The 19318-nt window shown below is 51.5% G+C and overlaps 1 protein-coding gene across 3 annotated transcripts; it reads right to left on the bottom strand.

Annotated features, from left to right (window-relative positions):
* Positions 1-803: 803 nt before the first annotated feature.
* On the bottom strand, positions 804-17785 carry CAMKK2 (calcium/calmodulin dependent protein kinase kinase 2). Of its 3 annotated transcripts, XM_051785813.1 has the most exons (18): positions 17636-17783; positions 13302-13428; positions 12420-12888; positions 11721-11768; positions 11282-11335; positions 11088-11139; positions 10862-10995; positions 10231-10267; positions 9435-9456; positions 9054-9142; positions 8757-8956; positions 8613-8666; positions 8084-8157; positions 7449-7536; positions 7104-7202; positions 6445-6573; positions 4444-4544; positions 804-4086 (listed from the first exon to the last, which is right to left on the bottom strand). In XM_051785813.1, exons 3-18 carry the CDS (start codon positions 12717-12719, stop codon positions 4014-4016), a joined length of 1554 nt encoding a protein of 517 aa, XP_051641773.1. In that variant the 5' UTR covers positions 12720-12888; positions 13302-13428; positions 17636-17783; the 3' UTR covers positions 804-4013. The 3 variants fall into 3 exon arrangements, 2 of the variants coding, with proteins under 2 accessions (XP_051641773.1, XP_051641774.1); XM_051785814.1 differs by lacking the exon at positions 7104-7202; XR_007904274.1 differs by lacking the exon at positions 804-4086 and having other exon boundaries at positions 6445-6592; positions 17636-17785.
* Positions 17786-19318: the final 1533 nt, after the last annotated feature.

Genomic DNA, 19318 nt, shown 5'->3' with positions numbered 1-19318 from the left:
AGAGCTATCAAAGCCAGGGCTCTGTGGGCTTTGTCTCTTGATTCTCCCAGCAGAAGTGCTGCTGCAACTACAGCTTCTGCTCCACCTTAGTTTTCCTGACACCTTCTCTGTGTCTGTTGCATTAAAACCCTCTCCAAGGGAAAAGACTTGTAAGTTAGAGGCCTGGGTTTTAGGGACCTTATCCACACGCTGGTACAAATTACTTGGAAGAACAGATCTGTCTTCCCTGGCACACCTCCCAGGCTTTTTGCCACCACACCAACCATGTGTCTGGGCTGCTGCATTTAATGGGTTTACACAATTTGATTAAAGTGTATTTTGGGGGCTTTTATGTTCACATGGCCTTGAGCATCTCTAGTGATCACAACTGACTCACAAACCTCTTCCCTTTCCCTGAGCCTTTTCTAGTGTTACAGAGCCCTGGGATCTATTCCATACCTCCAGCTTCCTGGCTGGGGCTTTGCTGCCTTTTTCCAGCAGCACAGTGTGTATACCACAGCATTACCATCTTGTTTTATTCTTTATGTGCTTGCTACTGCTGAGCACTAAGTTGTGTCCCAACTCAAACAGTGCCTTTCCAAGAGTCAGTGCTGCAGTCTGTGCCTGTGAATGCTCCATTTGGATTATGCAGTGGCTTGAGCCACTGTGGACTTATCCTAGATCCCCAAGATGCCCAGTAGTGGTAGAGCACCAGACTTCAGTAACATAGGAAGGTGCTTTCAGATTCCTCTTCCAACAACCAAACTCTCACAGCTTGATAAAGACCAGTCAAACAGGATAATGGTTCCACTTGATCAACTAACTCTGGGTTTGATTGCATGTCATTTATTTCAATATTGTACAGTGAAGCTTGAACAGCTGTGTGGAAAAACACTTAGTTGTTGGTTTGTTTTTTGTTTCTTCTTACGTAATATAATTTAAAAGTGGTAAATACACAGTATTTAAACTTGATACACCTGATAAAGTTAAATGCATAATAAAGGGGTAGGAATGAAACACAAGCCTTGGTCATTAAACAAACAGTATAAAAATCAGCAATATTTCAGGACCTTAGAAAAGAAACAGATCAATTGCCTGATAGGTAAGAGGGGACCACCATGAAAAACTACCCAGACAAGAGGCCTGGTTTCCCCTTAGCACTTTCCTGTGTGCTTTCAGAGCCAAAAAGGCTTAGTACCCAGCAATAAGCTCCCAGTCAGCACTGGGCTTGCTTGAAAGGAAGGGAGTTGGGGAAATCAAGCTACAGCCCAGTTCCAAGGCACAAGCAAAATGTTCACTATAAGAAGAAAGCCAGCATTACTACTAAGGAACAGCAGCTGGGGAACTGAGCAGGTTTATATACACAGGACAGCTTCTCTACAGGTCATGCATTTAGAGGGATCTTCCTCACACGGCCAAGGCTTTGTGCTTTCAACAGAGCTGACCAACAAGAAAAATCTACATCGCATTTCCGTCAGAAATGTGCCTTTGGCTGCAGCCCCAGGGGAGCTGGCACTGAGGGACACTCGGTTTGGGGAAGTGCTGAGCTTTACATCCTTCAGAACCGAGCCCATGCTGGCCTTAAGACACTGATTGTGGGAATATCTGAGGCCCCTGTGTGTGGGGGGGCATTGAGGAGCTGGTACAGCTCAGTCTGTTGAGAAGCTGTGGTTGCACCAGGCAAACCTGTGTGGTCAATGTAAACTGTCTCAGGAGGCACCCAGCAGATCACACCCAGAGATGGGCAGCACAGAGATCTCTACAACACACCTCTAGCAAACACACCACACATTGCTATGCACTAACTACAAATCCCCTAGTTTTTTAATTTTTTTTTTTTTTTTGGCAGATCAAGTCCATTTGCAGGGTTAGAGAACCAGGCTGCCCACTCACACGCACTTCCACAATGAAAAGTCCTGTTTAGGAAAGGGGGAGCAGGCAGCTGGAGCAGGGCTGGCCCCCAGGTTACCTGTTTGGTTTTCCCATAGCTGAAGCTGCAGGGCTTTGGCATAGCCTTGGACTAAAACGGGAGGAAAACAGTGCGTGTCTTATGGCTCCAAACTCCATAGTATTGCTCCTAAACCACAAACTGTCTTCACTGGCTCTGGAGACAGGCCAGCAGCACAATGTTTCCATAATAAATTGCAATTTAGGGGGAACATCACTTCAAGTGGTCAAAAGGTGTAAGGGACAGTTTGTGTAAGCACCTGCACCCTTGTTAACTCTGTCCTGGCTTTAACAAACACCCGTCCTAACCAGGAATTACCAGGCCAGGTCTGACTGCAGTGGGGCCAAGGACCTCAGAGCACTGCTGCTTGTGCTGCCCAGGATCAAGGAAGACAAGGGGACAGTCACTTCCTAAAGGCAGGGCATCCATGGCCAGGGTTAGCAGGCCATTAATCACAATACTTGGGTGTCTCCTAGTGCCTTCTTCCTGAGGGCAAAGAACTAAGCCTTAGCAGTCCCTTACAAGCTTGGGAGACTCGAATCCTCCCCCTCTGTCAGGCACACCATCACTTTAAATGCCTCATTCAAGGTCACACAACCACATCAGACTGAGAAGAGATCAGACTTTTCCCCCCTTCCCAGTCCCACACTCCATCCCCTAAACAACTGTACTTACCGTGACCCCTTTCCTCAGGCAAACCCCGACTCCTCTCCAGGAGGAGTCTGCTGTTCTCCAGCTTTGTCCAAGCACAGAGAACTTGGGGAAGTGTGTCTGGACACCAGAGTCTCTCCCACCATATGATAGGTTATTATTTTTTTACAAGCACCACAAATAATCAGAGTAATCTGACTGAAGGTGAAAGAGCTCTTCATAAGAAACAATCTATGAATTAGGTATATACTTAATGTACTAACAAGCCTCTGATCCACAGGCATTCACAAATTACTGGTAACAAACTGGCAAAAATACATAGCATTGGCCCCAGAATCCAGATTAAGAGTTGGGAAAACAAAAGTTTCTTTGAAAATTACTAGCTAATCTGAATATTTCATTAAGATTCTAAGCAAGCCCTAAGTCTATACTTAAAAAACAGCATAAGTTGTATTATTTTTAGTTGTAGTAAACCATGTAATGTACATGGAAGTGAAGGATTTTACCCTGAATTTTATATTTAATAATATATCTACCTAGATCAAGTAAAATATTTAGAAACAAACTGTTAGTGCTTCCTCTATTGTTCAAAACATTCAGCTAAACACCACCTTTCACTCATATTTCTGCAGCAAAAATAGTTCAAACTGAACTTAAGCCCTTAAATACCTTTTCCTTTCATACACTGAATACCTAACTTACCAAGTCCTGGTCACACCAAGGCCTTTGGAAAGGTGTTAATTACCTGTGGAGGTAATTAACCTCACTTTCTGAACGTCCTGAAGATGCTGCTTAATACAACTTGGCTCACAAAGGTAGGCATTCTTTAAAAAGCTGAAAGGGTGGGTTTTTGCTTTGTTCCCATGCAGTTAAAAAGGTGTCAATTAAAAACAAACCAGAAGGACAAGGAATAGATGCAACAACATTCCCGGTAGGTCGTGAACTCTCAAAGTGCACACGTGTGGTTTTACTGCTGTGGATCCACTTGGCAAAAGCTTCACCCTTCTGAGTGTGCCCACGATGGGCACACAGACCTCTGGGACGCTGGCCTTAGTCCCTGGAAATTACTTGGCATTAAAACCAGCTAAAAGCAGTTCCAAACATGCATTTTTGTTGGACTGCTTTGGGTTGTTCATTTTTTTTTGCGCAAAGCTCTGTCGCTGCTCAGCACGACCAGCTCACCTCTGTGGCACCAGCCAGCGCCTCTCCCACAAGAAGTCAGCGGTCCAAGTGGTCAGAGATGCTCCATGTTTATGGCAAACAGTCGGATGTCTGATAACATGCTGCTATTTGAGCTCTACATCCAGCATTATACTGAGATAGCGCCGTGTCATGCTGTGTTTGGCGTGGGCTCTGTCAACCTTGCTCAGCCCCAGCTGCACACTTTGTGACGTGCCCTGGATTGAGTTGCTCAACAGAACCATAAAGTCGATGTTCATGAAAGAAGTTCCTCCTCTCCCACGTTGGGCAAGTCGTTGCATTTCAGATTATCTTCACTGCCTTGTTTCCTGTTTTCAAAGGAAATAAAAGGGCTGCTGGGTGGCTCAGAGAAAGGCATAGCAGGCAGTGAGACACCAGTGTGTGCCCCTTCCCTGCCCTGGGACCTTTGGGACCCTGAGCACGTGTCATCTCCCCCCAGCTCCCAGTAACAGGCTGGAAGTGCAATAAAAAGATGCTTTTCATCCCATCAGAAGAGCAAGATATTCCATGCCACAAAAATCCCATAAAGCAGTTACTGATCAGACAGAGGGGGTGTGAATGTCCCAGTCATGGCCCCCATGAAAGATTCAAAGCCCAACTATTCAATTTCTCCTCCAGAGCAGTGAGACAAGCTGAAAATGTCTTTTGGGGATGATGACACTTACGGCAGCAGGTTCCCAGGGGAAGACAATGACCGCTCCTCCCTCTTGCTCCCTTCAAATGGGTTCCCAAAGGATCGCTTCCGGATCATCGTCTTAACCAGGATCTGCAAAACCAGAATGGAGTTTATCAGGGATGCTTTCCTTCATTCAAGAGCAACAGGAACATCCAACCTTCATGACCAAGTAGTTATTAAAACTAGAGAAAACAAGCCAAAATTGTCTTTTTAAAAAACTCCCAACAAAGTAAAACCAGAAGGAAGTATGTTTGCAAGTCTCCAGCTGCTTAATACAGGGGCTGTATCCTCGTCTGACACCCATGCAGATGAAGCCACACTAGGTGTGAGAGGCTGGAAGAGAACAAATCCAAGTCTGGGAAGATTCTTTCCCCCCAGAAGAAGGTTTTACCGATTACTGCAAATTCCCAGTTGCCCATGATTACCTGGCAGAAAAATTCATTGGAAAGGGAGAGGGGAAGGAAGGAACCAGCGTACTTTTGCCTTAACATTCAGCAAAAACAAACTGAAAAGGTGGCCATTTGTCTAGCTCTGGCTGCAAAACACAAAGTTACCCAGCATCAGAGACTGCTGGGAACACAGAAGTGTCAGGGCATCCCAGGCATCCCCCAACTTGTTTTGCTGGTGGGAGCAGACAACAAGGTGAGCAGCACTGGATGCTGCCTCAGCAGATTCATCCTGCTCCGGGGACCCCTGGCTTCATTTGATGTTGCTTCTTGTCCCTCTGTGCCTTCTTCCTTTGCTCATCATGGCAGCTTGAGAGCCCTTCTGTGTCCAAAGGGGAAGGCATTTTATGGGAGAGTTGAAGCCACATGAGTGAATCTCATACTGGAGTGTTAATGCTTGCACTTGGCTGCACAAAGATCAGGCACCAGAGGGTAATTTTGAAGAATAAATGCAAATGTGAGAATACAAGATCTGCCTGGAGGCAGTGCAATATTTAAGAGGCAAGAGCCTCATTAAATCTCACTTGCCTTGAGCTGTGCTAAAACCACCTGGATTTCAATAGGGCCGAGAGCACTGAGCCCACTGAACAAGTCACCTCTGAACAGGTAAAAGGGGGGAAATCCCTCATCAGTGGTGATCTCATTAGAGCAACATCTGCTTTTTCAGCCTGAGCAGCACAAGGCACATTTGCATATTAACATATCAGCGGTCAACGAGACTTCTGCAGGGTACTGAAGAGGAAGGAGCTCCAGACATGGGGCCAGATGTGGGCACAGCAATGAGATGGAAAAGGGGCTTCAAAGGGAGACCTGTACTTCAAAATATCACAGCCTGGGTGTCTACAGGCAGATAAGGCTGTGCCAGGGAACTGTCAATGGTCGCTCACTGTTCCTCCTCACAAGGGCTGGTGGCACCCAAAGACATCATTAGGTTCAAAACCCAAAAGAATTTCACTTTCCACCCAGGGCAGGGTTACACTGTCTTTCTCACCACCACAGGGGGTTGCAGAGAATAAAAATATGAGCTTGAAAAGAGATGAGATGAAGTCACCAAGAATAGCTCTAGGCGGGGGCTGGCGCATGTTGTGGCCCAGATAAAATCTCCATCCTGGGAAGCTCCCACAGCCCCTATGGCTGGACAGGCAGAACAAGGCAGGAGCTCCTCATGCCTGGCCAAAACACCTGCTCCTGGCTGCAGGCAGGTTCTGGACCAGATGCTTTTTTGCCCTGAGCAAATACAGTGATATTTGCACAGCCAGCTCAAGCATCGAGACTGGCAATGCACTGATAGTGCCCTTTGGGACTGTTCTGGAATATTCCCCCACATATGGTACAGCCATCTCCAGCAAAATGCTGAGACCCTGAAGACCCTGAGAGGCTGAAGTGCCTTGTAGCACTTCTTTCCGAGAGAGGGAAGGTCTTTGTTCTAATCCTGCCCAATGCTTTTGCCCCTCAGCAGCAAACCTCCAGCTGCTCAGGACCACCCTGGCAGGCAGCGTGGACCCTGGTGTGCATCCACAGACCATCAACCCCTTCATACTCACCACGGTGGCCAGGCTGGGGATGTGCTTGACTGAATTCTCCACCTCCTCTTCCGTCACCTCGACGAGGGTGCAGTTCTCATCCTCCGTGGGCAGCAGCTCCGCTCCGTTCTTGGTGACCCAAGGGTGCAACTTCAATTAATAACACAGCCTGTCAGGAATGATTTCCTCTTTTTCATAACTCAAACAGCATAAGCCTGGCAAACGCATCTCCTTGCCCAAGCTATGGCCCCTACGTGCTCCTGAAACACCAGGGAGCAGGGGAGAGATGTGCCATCTCCCTGGCGAGCCAGCTCACCCCAGCACCGCCAGGAACAGCGCAGTCCGTGGTGCGGCTCATCCGGAGCCAGCGCTGGCCCCATCTACACAACCAAGACATAACCTTGGTGACCTGCAGCCCTGGGCATCTCAGTGAGTTTTAGGGAGAAAGACCTATTTTCAGTCTCATCTTACGGATGAGACAGCACCAAGAGACAGGAATTACTTATTCCAGACGAGTAGCGGTGATGGGGAGACCCACCAAGCCCTAGTCTTGGATCTGGATTAATCCACGATGGAAGGCAGAACCCCTCTTTGTCCTTGCCCACACACCTGGTGACTTGGATGGCTGCAGGAGGAGCACAAAATGGTTCAGCAATTCCCCCGCAATCCTTTCCCCCTACCTGAGTCTCCTCCATCCTCTCAGCTTCTCGCCCCTTCCGGGCTCCCGCAGGGGCGAAGGACCAGAAATCTCCTGCGAAAGGCTGTTGCACAGTACTTTCCTGGTAGCAGAGGAAATACTGTACTCAGGGGATTTCCTTTTGCCTGTGGCTTCTCTAGGCACCAAAGGTCCCAAAGCTGAGCAGGTCCCGGAGCAGGGGAAGGTGCTGGGACTTACCTGCCCGGGGGCCCTGGGCACAGGGGGAGGACCTAGCCTGGCGCGATCAAACTGACTCCCGAAAAAAGCCAAGCAAGGAGAACCCAACAGAAGTGAAGCCACGGCCACCACTAGGGGGTCAGGTCAGTACCTTGATTTCTGGGACCGAAATCCGAGATTCAGGATTTTTATCCAACATCCGTGTAATCAAATCCTTCAGGAAGTCTGTAACTTCTGGCCTGTGGAAAGAAGGGAGAGATGAGATGGGGAAGGGGATGGATGCTGCCTCTGCTCTTCACCTCAGTGCTGCTGTGGGCCTTTCTGGGCAGATTAGGGCTGAACTCCAGCCCTGGCAGGGATGCAGCTCCAGGTCCTTGTGCATCCAGGTGCCAAGCAGTCCCTCCTCCTCATATCCGCCAGGGGAGCAAAACATCTTCTTTTGAGGCAATCTGAAAAATGATCCCACATGTACAGGGCTGGGAGAGCCCAGTACCAGCTCCACCCAGGCTAAAACCCACCAGGCAGTAACTGCAGAGGTTAATCCATTCCCTCAAACACCTCTGCAACTGCAATTGCTCCTTCTTCAGCAACTGCAAACCAGGAGTTGTTGCCTTCATGTTTAATGCAAAGGACATTTCCAGGTCCAAGGCCAACAGAAGGGCTCAGAGCCTGACTTCTGCAAAACCACAGCAGAGCAGGGCCAGCCCTACCCAGGCACTGCCTGAGAAACAACTCACATGAGTTGTAAAGTGGATTGATGGGTTGTTTTTATTTTTGAGTACTTACTGGTCTGGGAACTCCAATGTTTGGGTCTTGATTTTATTGTGTAAACTCAGGATCCTTTCATCCATAAAAGGGCACTATCAAAGAAAAACAGAAATGAGGAAAGCAACAACCTCTGTTAAAAGGCAGCAGTGGGGCAGCCAGAGGGGCATCAGGATCTCATAGGGTTTGAAGGAGAGCAAGGATCCAGTTATAGGGAAATTCCAAAAGATTTCCTATTATATCAATGTCTACTTTTAAATGCACTGAAAATAACATTTGACCAAAAACTACCAATTACTACAAGAGCTTCTTTCCTAAAAAATCTACCCAGCCACAGAATTTTTTCACTTGGGGAAAAAGAGAACACAGCCCTTTTGGCTGCATCCATCCCAGGGACAGGCAGAGGTTCCTCATTTCCATCCATATATCCCCATCTCCACTTGGCTCAAACAGGGATGTGGGGTGCTCATCCCACCATGTACCTGGAACATGGGAGGCACTCGCCAAACCCCCCAGAACACCAACAGCACTGAAAAATCCATGTCATTACCTGCCCAAACACGAAGCAGTACAGCGTGATCCCCATGGCCCAGACATCCAAAGCCTGCAGAGCGAAGAAAGCCCAGTTAGATCTACAAGAGACAGTGTGTGTGAGGAAGACTAGTCCAAAACCCCTCAAAGTGCTGTTAAATACCTTTCCAGAGAAAATTTTCCTGGTTTCTGAGAGCGTCTCTGGGGCCATGAAGGCAGGGGTGCCCACTGTGTTGGTTAAGAGGGCGTCGGCTCCCTTGAACTCATTGCTCACTCCAAAGTCAGCAATCTTGATGTGCCCATCTTCCCCCACGAGGAGGTTGGAAGGTTTAATATCCCGATGGATTATCTTCTGGTAGTGCACTGCAGCCAGAGGGAAAACAAGTGATGCAGCAGCAGCACAACGGCACCACACACCAGCCAAAGGTCCAGCTCCCATCCTTTTTGCAGAGACACTTACAGTATTCAATGCCCTTGATCAGATCCTGGAAGTAGAACCGAGCCTGGTCCTCGCTGAGAGGTTTCAGGGTTGGGATTTCCATCACGGGGCTGCAAAGGAAACAGAGAATGGAGTTCATTCTCCATCTGGATGTGCCAAAACAGGTCCTGGAGGCTTTGCCACCGTTTGGTGACAGCACACAACACCAAACACAGGCACATACAGGATGTACACAGCTGTAACTACCTTGGGGAGACACAACCCAAACCTGTAGGAGCCCCACCATGAACCTCCCTATCACCTCTGCACCCCACACCCACCTCAGGTGGCTGAGCTGTGCCACCCACAAACCTGTCTCGTGTTCATGCATTAGTAGGTTTAAATCTGGAATTCAGTACTCACCCCTGCTTCACCAGTTCAAACACTGCAACGCAAAAGAGAAGGTGATTACGGATAGCTTACAGCATAGAGCTCCTCCGAGCACAGTCTCAGCACAAAAGCAATTATTTTAATGATAAAAATTCTAAAAATAATGTGTTATTTTTAAAAAGGAGATGCCGTCTTATGCAAGGCACGTGGCATTTGGGTTGCTCCCATTTTCAGTTAAGGGGATGCTGCCAACTGCCTTCTCAGTGCTGCAGCCTCAGCATCGTGAAGTGCCCTCCATGGCACATTAAAACCCTCAGTTTGCCACCAAAAAGTCCCAGCCCATGCCCTGAGCAAACCTCTGCGCTTGGCCATGAAGGCATCACACACTCCTCCACTAGTACAGGCTGAACATAAATGATGAAATAGAAATAATGCCTCCAGAAGTGTAAGTTTGCATCAAGCAAACCACTATGGTCTGCCAGACAGGGTGGGAAGGGGCCCATTTGTGCTGTGGATAATTAACTTGTGCCTTGTTCTCGAAGCCAAACAAATAAAACTCCTTTCTATCAGCCTGGCTTCAAAGCTGACAATAATCAGTGCTGGTGCCTTTCATGGCAAAGCATGTCCTGACATTGAATTAAAACCAGTGAAGTGCTATAAAGCACTCCTATCTCCCTTCACAACTCAGACTGCATCCTCTTTGCTCCTCTAGCACATCCAGGCTATACTCATGGTGAAGGAGAGACCCAACCCCACATGCAGCCACCCCAAAAGACAGCAGGAACCTGCTGCCCCATCCCTCTGACCCCCCGGGGCAGTGGGCAGTTACCCATGTACAGGTGGTCCTCACTGGGGTCATCCAGGACCTGTCAAAAGAAGTAGAAAGGCAATTAAAAAGCACCAAAAAAACCCCTTGCAAAATAAACATTGTGATATTTTATTTAGCAGCCATCTCAGTTCTGCACCATCTGCACCATCAGCACGGTCTGCTCATCTCCGAGCTTCTACCCACAAGGGTGGGGAAAAAAAAAGGAGGACAGAGATGTAGCTGTACTTCAAGGAAGCAAATATTTAAAACACACAGGAAGCATCATCTGACTCATGAGCCAAATAAACTCCAGCCTGCACATCCTTAATTCTTGATTTTCTGGACCATTTCATACAGGCAGTGGGCGGAGGGCAAGGCAGCTGCACTGTTGAACCCACAGAAACATCAGTTCTTCCCCAAAACCCATCTGAGCACTTGTTTCCTCCAAGGAAGCAACATTTTTCTGCATTTCCCTTCTGGACAGGGAAGAAAAAAAATCATCTTTTGGGAGATGAGAATAAAAAACCTTTTAAACCAAGGAAAAGACAAGTCTCCCAAAGGCAGGGCTTGCCATGACCATCTCAGCCCCTCTGCGGTCGCTTCCCTCCACCCGCTCAGGATGAATTTTGGGAAGGGGTTGGTCAGCACTTACCTCCACCAGCTTCACCACGTTGGGGTGGTCCAGCTTCTTGAGGATGGCAATCTCCTGGTAGACCTGCTCAATGGGCCCCCTGGGCTGCAGGCAGCCCTCAGAGGCAGCTTTGGCCCCGCGGGGCGGCGGGCGGCCTGTGGGAAAGGGAAAGATGGGGTGTCCGGTCAGGATCAATCCCCTGGGGACCTCAAATCATCCTCCACCCTAAAGGTTTTGTGCCACTTACGGGGGAAGCCTGCCTGCCTCATCAGCTTCTTTTTGGAGAGAACCTTCATTGCCTGCAAGAGGGGAACAAATGTGGAATTTAGAGCAAAACAAGGACAAAATGGGGCTGGTGGGATGGGGCTGGCACAGGGGGTCAGCTGGAAGGGAATCCATCCCAATCCCATCTGCCCTGCTCCAGGGCCATGCACTACTCACATAGTAGGTGTTATCATCCTCATTGTAGGCCAGCTTCACCACCCCATAGGAGCCCTGGAGAGGGGCACAGCCATGGGGCACCAGTTAGGGACAATTCAAAAAAACCCACATCACCAAACCGGGCTCTGGACTCCTCTGCAAACCCGCCCCCACTGGGATCACAGAGCAATGCTGGGAGGAGCGGGGTGTACGCTCTGACATCACACCAACAGCAAAGAAAAGCTTCAAATGCCCCATTTCTTGGGAGGAAGGGGGCATGGGGAAAATTAATAATAATTTTAAAAATATACAATTCAACCAGCACCACTCAGAACAGACCAGGGGCAACAAAGAGCTGCTGTGGTGAGTGGCTGAACTCATTGGCTGGAAAATGAAAGTGAGCCCAACACCCTCCCATCCCAAATCCCCCTATCACACCCCAAACCCAGCCAATATTCACCTTCCCAATCTCATCCTTCAGCTTGTACTGGTTGAGCTGCACACAGTCCTGTGGGAAGAGAGGGGGGGTTAGACATGAGCCACCAAAACGCTCAGGTTTGCTCTCCTCCCTTTAAATCTCCAGCAAAACTTTCTCTGCAAACTCACCCCTTGTCCTGCTCTGCCTGGGCAGCTTTGATTCATGAGCCACACACGCTGGTGTGTTTATATATGTTTAATTGCTAATGTTAATGATACTGACCACTCACGTGGAACGAGAGCGCACGATGGGCTGGGAGAGCCCGGGGGTTTAATGCTGGCGACTTGGCGCTGAGTAATTTTATTTCTTCTGGACAGAGCAGCTGCTTGCTGCCTGTTTTCTGTCAGGCTGGGGGCAGGCAGGGCTGTTTTCTCTTTAGATTTCAGTGGATCTCTCTGTTTTTTTATTTTTAAGGAGGAGAGAAAGAGAAGCACAGTAAGCTCCTGGCTTCCCCAAAACGCAGCCGTGACAGCTGGTGGCGTCAGCAAAAGGCACAAAAAACAGTGAGTTGGAGGTCTCAACTTCCTAAGGGATGTCCCCGTGGCCCAGGATGGACTGGGATGTCCCACTGCCTCCCACCACACATATGCAGACAAAAAAACAAGCGGAAGCAACACTGTGGTGGGGAAATCCAGGAGGGCAGGGGCAGGACAACCACGGGAGCAGCGTTCACCCCCTCACCTGCAGTCCCGTGATGGACACGCGGTTGGACTCCACCGTGGGCCGCCGTGGCAGCCGCGGGGAGGAGTGTGGGGACGTCACCGGGGAGTAGGGCAGGGATGGGTAGATGAAGCGTTCGTTGGCGCCGTCGCCGTTGCCGGGCGAGCGCGCCGGCTGCGGCCGCTCCTGCAGGGACAGCTTTCGGCCGGAGAGGTGCAGCTTCCGGCCGTCCCCGAAGCCCTCGCTGCCGGGCACGTCCATCTCCTCCTCGCTCGTGCTCGCCGTGGCGTCGTACTCAGTCACCACGATGAGCGAGGCCATGCCGGCGCGGCGGGGGCTCAGCGCCGGGGGGTCCCGCAGCGCCGCGGGGGCTCAGCCGCAGCCTCCGGCACGGCAGAGGAGCCGCGGGGCGGGCGAGATCCCGGGGACACGTGGCGGTGTGGGGTGGGCGACGGCTTCATCCTGGCCATGCTGCCACGGGGAGGTGTCCCTGCAAACACAGGGTGGGTCAGCCAGGCTTCCCTGGAAAGCAGGATTTCCTCCCACCGGTCATTGCTCTACAGATTGATTTATTCCGTCCGTGGAGAATGGTAAAGCCAGGGGCAGTGGCACACGATGGCACTGGGGATGTGCACCCACCCTGCCACGGAGCAGACCCCAGGCTGGAGACAGCCTCAGCCCCAAGGCTGCTGCCACTGCTCCTTCCACCCTTTTTATTTAAACACTTCCAGGAAATAATAATTCCATCATTTCCACTACAGAAATACCCCAAGGTGTTATTTTACAGCTTGCACTGCAGTGGCATAAATATTGTTGAGTTCCCTACTTTAGTGCTCGGAGCGGGCGCATCTCTGCCAAACATCCCCCAAAGGAAGCAGTTCAGGGGCACAGGGACCCACTTACCAACCATGGGGTGCAGGATCACCCCCCCAGCTCACTCCCTCTTCCCACAGCTTGTCATTGCCAGTGATTTCTCTTCCTCGCCCCGGGTTCCCTTATGGCCTTCTGTGCAAAACTTAGGTCCCTGGACCTTGAGATAAATGAGAAAACTGTTAGCAACAAAGAATTAAAAAAATCAAATAATGAAATAATAATTTTAAAAGGGGGAAAAATTGTCTTAATTGACACGTGCTGCAGCAGCCAGGGCAGTTCGATGGGCGATTGGCTGTAAACCATCACCCTTCCCTGCTGCAACACTGGTGCTGTTTTTAATTTCTAGGTTAACAAGTTGCCGCAGAAAGAAGAGAAAAAAAATATCCTGAAACAACCAGCCCTGAAGCAGGAACAGGGTCTGAGGCGTTTTTCTGCCTGGTTCCCACACCTCGACGAGGCGGCCAGTTAAAATTAGCTCCACTCATCTCCATTGAAGTTTCCGTGATGCACCCGCACCACAACCACTGTGAATCAGCCCAGCAGAAATTATGGGTCAAGTACAGAAATCAAATCGTCTCCCCCGTCCTCGAGGCTTCACAATGGCCTAATTGCTGTTTTCAACACCAGTCTATAAACCGGAGCCTTTTTGCCCAAGTGGGATCGGCCTGGAGCTAAAGCCAACCCGGCACTGCTTAGCTGCTTCGAGGCATGGAGAAGCACAGGGATGGGGAGGCTATAAATAAGCCAACAAACAGCAACAAGGACAAACTATTTCAGAAACGCCGCATTTGGTGGGGCTGAATCCGCTCCTGGACGGGGTTTTGCTGGATGAGAGAGCCGGGAGTCACCAGCCAAGCCAAATTCCCCCTCGGCGCTGCTGGCAGCCCACGGCAGCGTGTTTTAATGCACTCCCAAATGGATTAAAACAAACAGGCAGGCCCCCCCATTCATCCTGAATCCACAGGGATGCATCTCAAGGCCAGTTGCCATTTGCCTGGCTTGCTGTGGGCACCTCTCCAGCGGGCACATATAAATAGCTGCCCCTGAAGCCGGAGCCGATCCCGAATGCTGTGCCCTGTACCCTCACCGGGCACCGCGGCCACACCAAAAAAGGCAGCTCATCAGGGCAGCCCCAGGATGAAGCCATCCCAGGAACATCACTGGCAGCAGTACCGGTCCCCAGCAGCAGCACAGCACTGCTAGGCATCTCATCCTGCCCCCCAAGCATCCAAATTTCCAAGGATTCCTGCTAAACTTTGCCAGGCTACAGTAAAATTGAGTTATGAAGTCTTGTCACACTTAAGAGCTGAGCGTGTCCTGGCCGGCGGGAGTTAATTGGCTTGACCAGGATAAACATATCAAGTCTGATTAATTCAAGCAGGCTTCCCCAGGCTCTGTAAACAGGCTAAAAGTCATCCAAGCCCCATCGTAACGTTGGCTGGAGTGGAAAATCTGAGGGGTTTTCCCTTTGCATGTGTGCAGAGGGTCAGAGGACAGAGTTTTGCAGACACTGTCCTGTGAGATGACACCTTCCCCAGGAGAAACCCAAAAGTGGGGTCACACTGTTGAACACAGCCCTGTTATCCTTAATAAGCACATCAGGAGGCTGAGGAGGAGGAGGTGGAGGAAAACAACCGTATTCCCAGCCAGAGGGAAAAGTAAAGTAGCTGGGATGGGGGGGGAATAAACCCAAACAGGGGAAATACAGCCTGGAGGGTCTGGCTTCACCAACCCATCCGGGTCCTTGCCTGGGGAAAAGCAGCACATTCTGGTATGAACTCCAGCAGATCCTTATGTAAAAGGGAGCAGCACATGCCCACAAAATCCTCAGGAAATATAACAGCCTGGTGTATAGGAATGATTTATCGGCACAGCTCTTGGCTGCAATCCATATATAACCCATAGCGGCTGCAGCAGGATTATCGAAGCAATCAGTCTCGCATCTAATTCAGCAAGGAGAGGGATATTAAAATGAAAAGAGGTCTGTGAAGCCCTGGCAGCAGCTCTGCCTCTTGCTCAGTGCCCACGTGGCTTAAGCGGAAATGAATGGGAGTGAAATCGGCCCCCACGAGAGTGAAGTGATTCCACAGCCCCCTCGGGCCGCCCCAGCTCTGCTGTGAGCGCTTGCTCTCTGCCTGGATCCTGCCTGCTTCCTGCTGGGATGCAGCCACCCCCGGATGGGAACACGCCGACTGATTTTGGGGGAGTGCAGAGGATGACACCTTGCAGCCAGCACGAGATTTAAATGGGAACACATGGATGCCTCAGCCTGCCCTTCCCTCCCTGGAGCTGCTTCTCTACCCACATGCAGGGCAGGCGAAGGGATGGTGCTGCCACACACTCGCCTTCCCCCCTCCATGTGCTTCCCTGTGGCAAGGCCAGACACAGTGTCAGGATCAGACCCTCCCAAGGCAGTAAGATGTGGTGGCAGCTCAGCAGTGACACCTCCATCCATCCTTCCTTGGGGGTCAGCTCCCACACTGCAAAACAAGCTGCTCACAAAACTGAACTCAAACCACCTAAACCAGGGCGGATTTTATTCACAGAGGATCCTCCCCTGCTGCCACTGAAGGTCTGTGGTTAAAAGCCAACTGGGGCCAGCCTGGGGCAGTTATTGGTCTCCCTGGGCTGAGTCCAGTGGCTATTTTGCTTTCCCTGGTCACGGTCAGCGGTGGAAGTGCCCGTGCCAGGAGTGGTGTCATCTGCAGCAATGGGGGTATCGATCACACTTTCCCTTCCTACGGGTGAGTGCAGACCTTGCCAGAAATATATTAGTCACTGTAGTATACAAAGACCATATGCACCCCCACCTGACTTTTAATGGGAAAAAAATCTCTCAGCTGCTTCTCTAGAAGTCAGAGGACACCCAAAATTATGAGATACTGGAAACAGGCACCAGGCCCTATCTACACTCAGCCCCTGTGCAGAAGCAGAGAAGCTTTTCAGCATCCCTGGGGCGAACAGAAGAGCCTCTTGTGCTGCCTGGCTCATCCAACACCAGGGAAAGAACTGGGGAAAAAATGCAAAGCCAGGCTGGGAGCATTGTAGTGGGGTGAAACCCAGAGGCAGGTTTCAATAGGAGTCACAAAAACATCTTTACCAAGATTTTTTATAATCTTGAGGATTAAGGAATATATAATGAGTATCCCAAGACAAGAGTGTAAGCTCCAGACATTGCATTTGAGCACAGGCTGGGATGAGCTCAGGCCACCACCATCAGCTTGTCCAGCATTGTCAAACGGCTCCCAGCTTTCCTGGGAACATCAGCTCCAGCCTGCAATGGCCACAAGAGAGGAAAGGAGAGCAGCTCTGCACTTTCTGAATGCCACTTAAAAGACATTAGGGCCGAGCTGAAAGCAAAGCCTCCTCCAAATTACCTCCCTGAAACAGGGCTGATCCATCAGACACCCCTCGTGGCACACTCAGGTATGGGCTTCTGGGGTTTGTTGGCTATTTTTCCCAAAACAAAGTGCTGATGGAAAGGGGCCAGGAGAAGGACAGGGCTCCTTCTCCCAGGAGAAGGGCTATCTCTCCAGTTGGGGCCATGAAGGGAACTCCAGTGCCCACAGCTACCACACACCCTCTCCCCAGCACGGTCCCCCTGGCCCCGAGGACCACCTAGTCCTGTCCCCAGGGCTGGTTTCTGCCCCTGTAGCATTTCACAGCCGCACAAACAGCCCACAGTTCCATCACACCAGCTTCCTGTGGTCATCTCGCTTCTGCTTTTGGTCTTTACTGTCACCTCCATGCTCCTGATGCTCCGTGCCGTGCACGTGGCCACAGGGCTGCATCCCACCTCCTATCCACACTCGGTCACTCGCAGCAACCCAACCTGTGGCTGTTTCTAACGAGACCTGTCCCTTGTACGCAGTTGCTCCACCAGCTACATCTCCTGGCCTCTCATTTGCCCCTTGACCTTAAAAATTCCCCCCTTTTCCCAACCCCATGGCCTATCTTTCCCTGGCACCCCTGGTCCCAGCGCTCAGCCCCCCGCGGGCAAGAGCCCCATGGGGTCTGTGGGACACCCCGCCCTGTCCCATCCCCGCTCCCGGGATCCCGCGGCGCGTGTCGGGGCCGGCGGGAGCGGGATGTGTGCGGGGCCCGGGCGGCCACGGCGCAGCTCGTGGGAGCGGGATGGGGAAATGACAGCCCCGAGTGCCCGCACAGGCCGGCCCCGAATCCGCGGGGAGCCCCGTCCGGAGGCGATGCCGCTCGCCGCTCGCAGCCCCGGCTCCATCCCGGCTCCGTCCCCGGCTCCATCCCGGCCCCCGCCCGCACGGTCCCTCCGGGCGCGGCTTTGTCTCCGCGGCCGCATCCCCCGCGCGGGCCCGCCCGGCCTCCCCGCCCGCTCCCGCAGCACCGACCTGGCGGGACGCGCCGCTCCGCCGGCGGGGAGCGGCCCCGCGACCCCCGCAGACCCCGCAGCCCTGGGCCGGAGCGCGGCCGCCCGGTGCCGCCTTCGCTTTCAGTTCCGCTCCGGCGGCGGCAGCGAGGGAGGGAAGGAGGGAGGGAAGGAGGGAGGGAGCGATGGAAGGAGGGAGGGAGGGGAGGGAGGCCCCGCTCCGCCCCGGGGAAGGGCAGGTTTCCCCCCCGGGCAGCCGCATCCTGTCCGCCCACCCCCCCGCAAGCCGCTCTTGGGGTGGGTTTTGTTCTTTCGTTTACGCATAATTATTATTTTCCGGTTTTATCCCCCCTCGGGCCGCGCTGCCCCGCCTCGCCTCCCCGCGGGATGCAGCGCGGGGCTCCCGCGGTCCCGCTCCCGCTGCGGGCTCCCCTGTCCTGCCTCGGGGACACGACCCCCGCTATCCCTCGCCGCCCCTTCCCTCTCCGCGTCTCGCGCGTTTCCAGAGGCTGGGTGCGAACTGGGTTACCTGTGCCAGCTCTCCCGGACCTTCGCTGAGCGGTTTCCCAAATCATCACCTGAAGGGGAGCTTTGGAAACCAGTTGTTTGGGAATGTCACACCTGCCACTGCCAGGCCATTGCCCCCACCAAACACAGCCCCCACACGGGTTGCAGCTCTGCAGTGGCGGGACAGAACCCTTTATAACACCCGGGCTTGCACTAGCCCTGGGGAAACAGCCCTTACTTTGTCCATGCAAATTACTTGGCTTTTCTTCTGGAGCACGTCCCCATCCAGCACCATTCCTGTGCAGAGCTCACCTGTGTTTTTCAGATGGACTCTGCTTTTCATGAAGCAACAGCTTCAGCCTCGAGTAGATGTGAAAGCCACAGCTGGCCAAACCCTCTTCCTCTTTTTGCTTTGAGACCTGTTTGTGGGCACCACTTTGACACTGCAGAGCTCCCGGAGTAGAGCCAGGCTCCCATGCCAGCTTCCTTGATAAACGCTGCTATTTTGACCAGCATCTTGAAAGCCACTCTAGAAATCAAGCTTATGCACTTGCTGTAACATAGTAGGTGCTCCAAACATTTTAAGGACTGAACCCCTTGACAGTGATTAAAACATAGCTGAGAAGGGACAAGCCACCAACACCATCATTCCCACAAAGCTGGGTTCCTCTTTGCTGTTGGGAAGTCACTGTTTTAAAATCAAGGCCCCGATGATCTGCCAACAGCCACGATGCAGCACTAATTAGCAGGATGTGTAAACTAACACTAGACTACCCTTGTCTCAACCACTTCTCTTTTCCTCCTTACCTGGCAGGGCTCCAGCAAACCCAGGTTTAGGTCTGGTCTTGCTTTCTCTTGCTGACAATGCCACAGTTAAATCTATTGCTTTCAGGCAGGGGATCTCCAGGTGTTAAATGATGCTCAGCTTTTATAGTCACAGGGTGACTGGCACACCCCTCCCCAAGGTTCACCTACAAGAGGTTTACACTCACAAAAGTGCAATCCCATCTGCCCTGAAATCCCACAATACAGTCAACAGGAAATTTTCTTCCAAAGTGAGCATCTAATTGCTAGAAGACAACGTCAGCACACTGGATATTCAATTACAGAATCATGGAATGGTTTGGGTTAGAAGGGACCTTAAAGACTATCTTGTTCCAACATGTCCACTGCTATGGGCAGGGACACCTCCCACTAT

Source organism: Manacus candei, unplaced genomic scaffold (genome assembly GCF_025592945.1).
Source record: "Manacus candei isolate 608988 ecotype Guabito, Panama unplaced genomic scaffold, ASM2559294v1 h1tg000020l, whole genome shotgun sequence".
In the NCBI taxonomy this organism is placed as follows: Eukaryota; Metazoa; Chordata; class Aves; order Passeriformes; family Pipridae; genus Manacus; species Manacus candei.
This window is presented reverse-complemented; position numbering and strand designations above follow the sequence as displayed.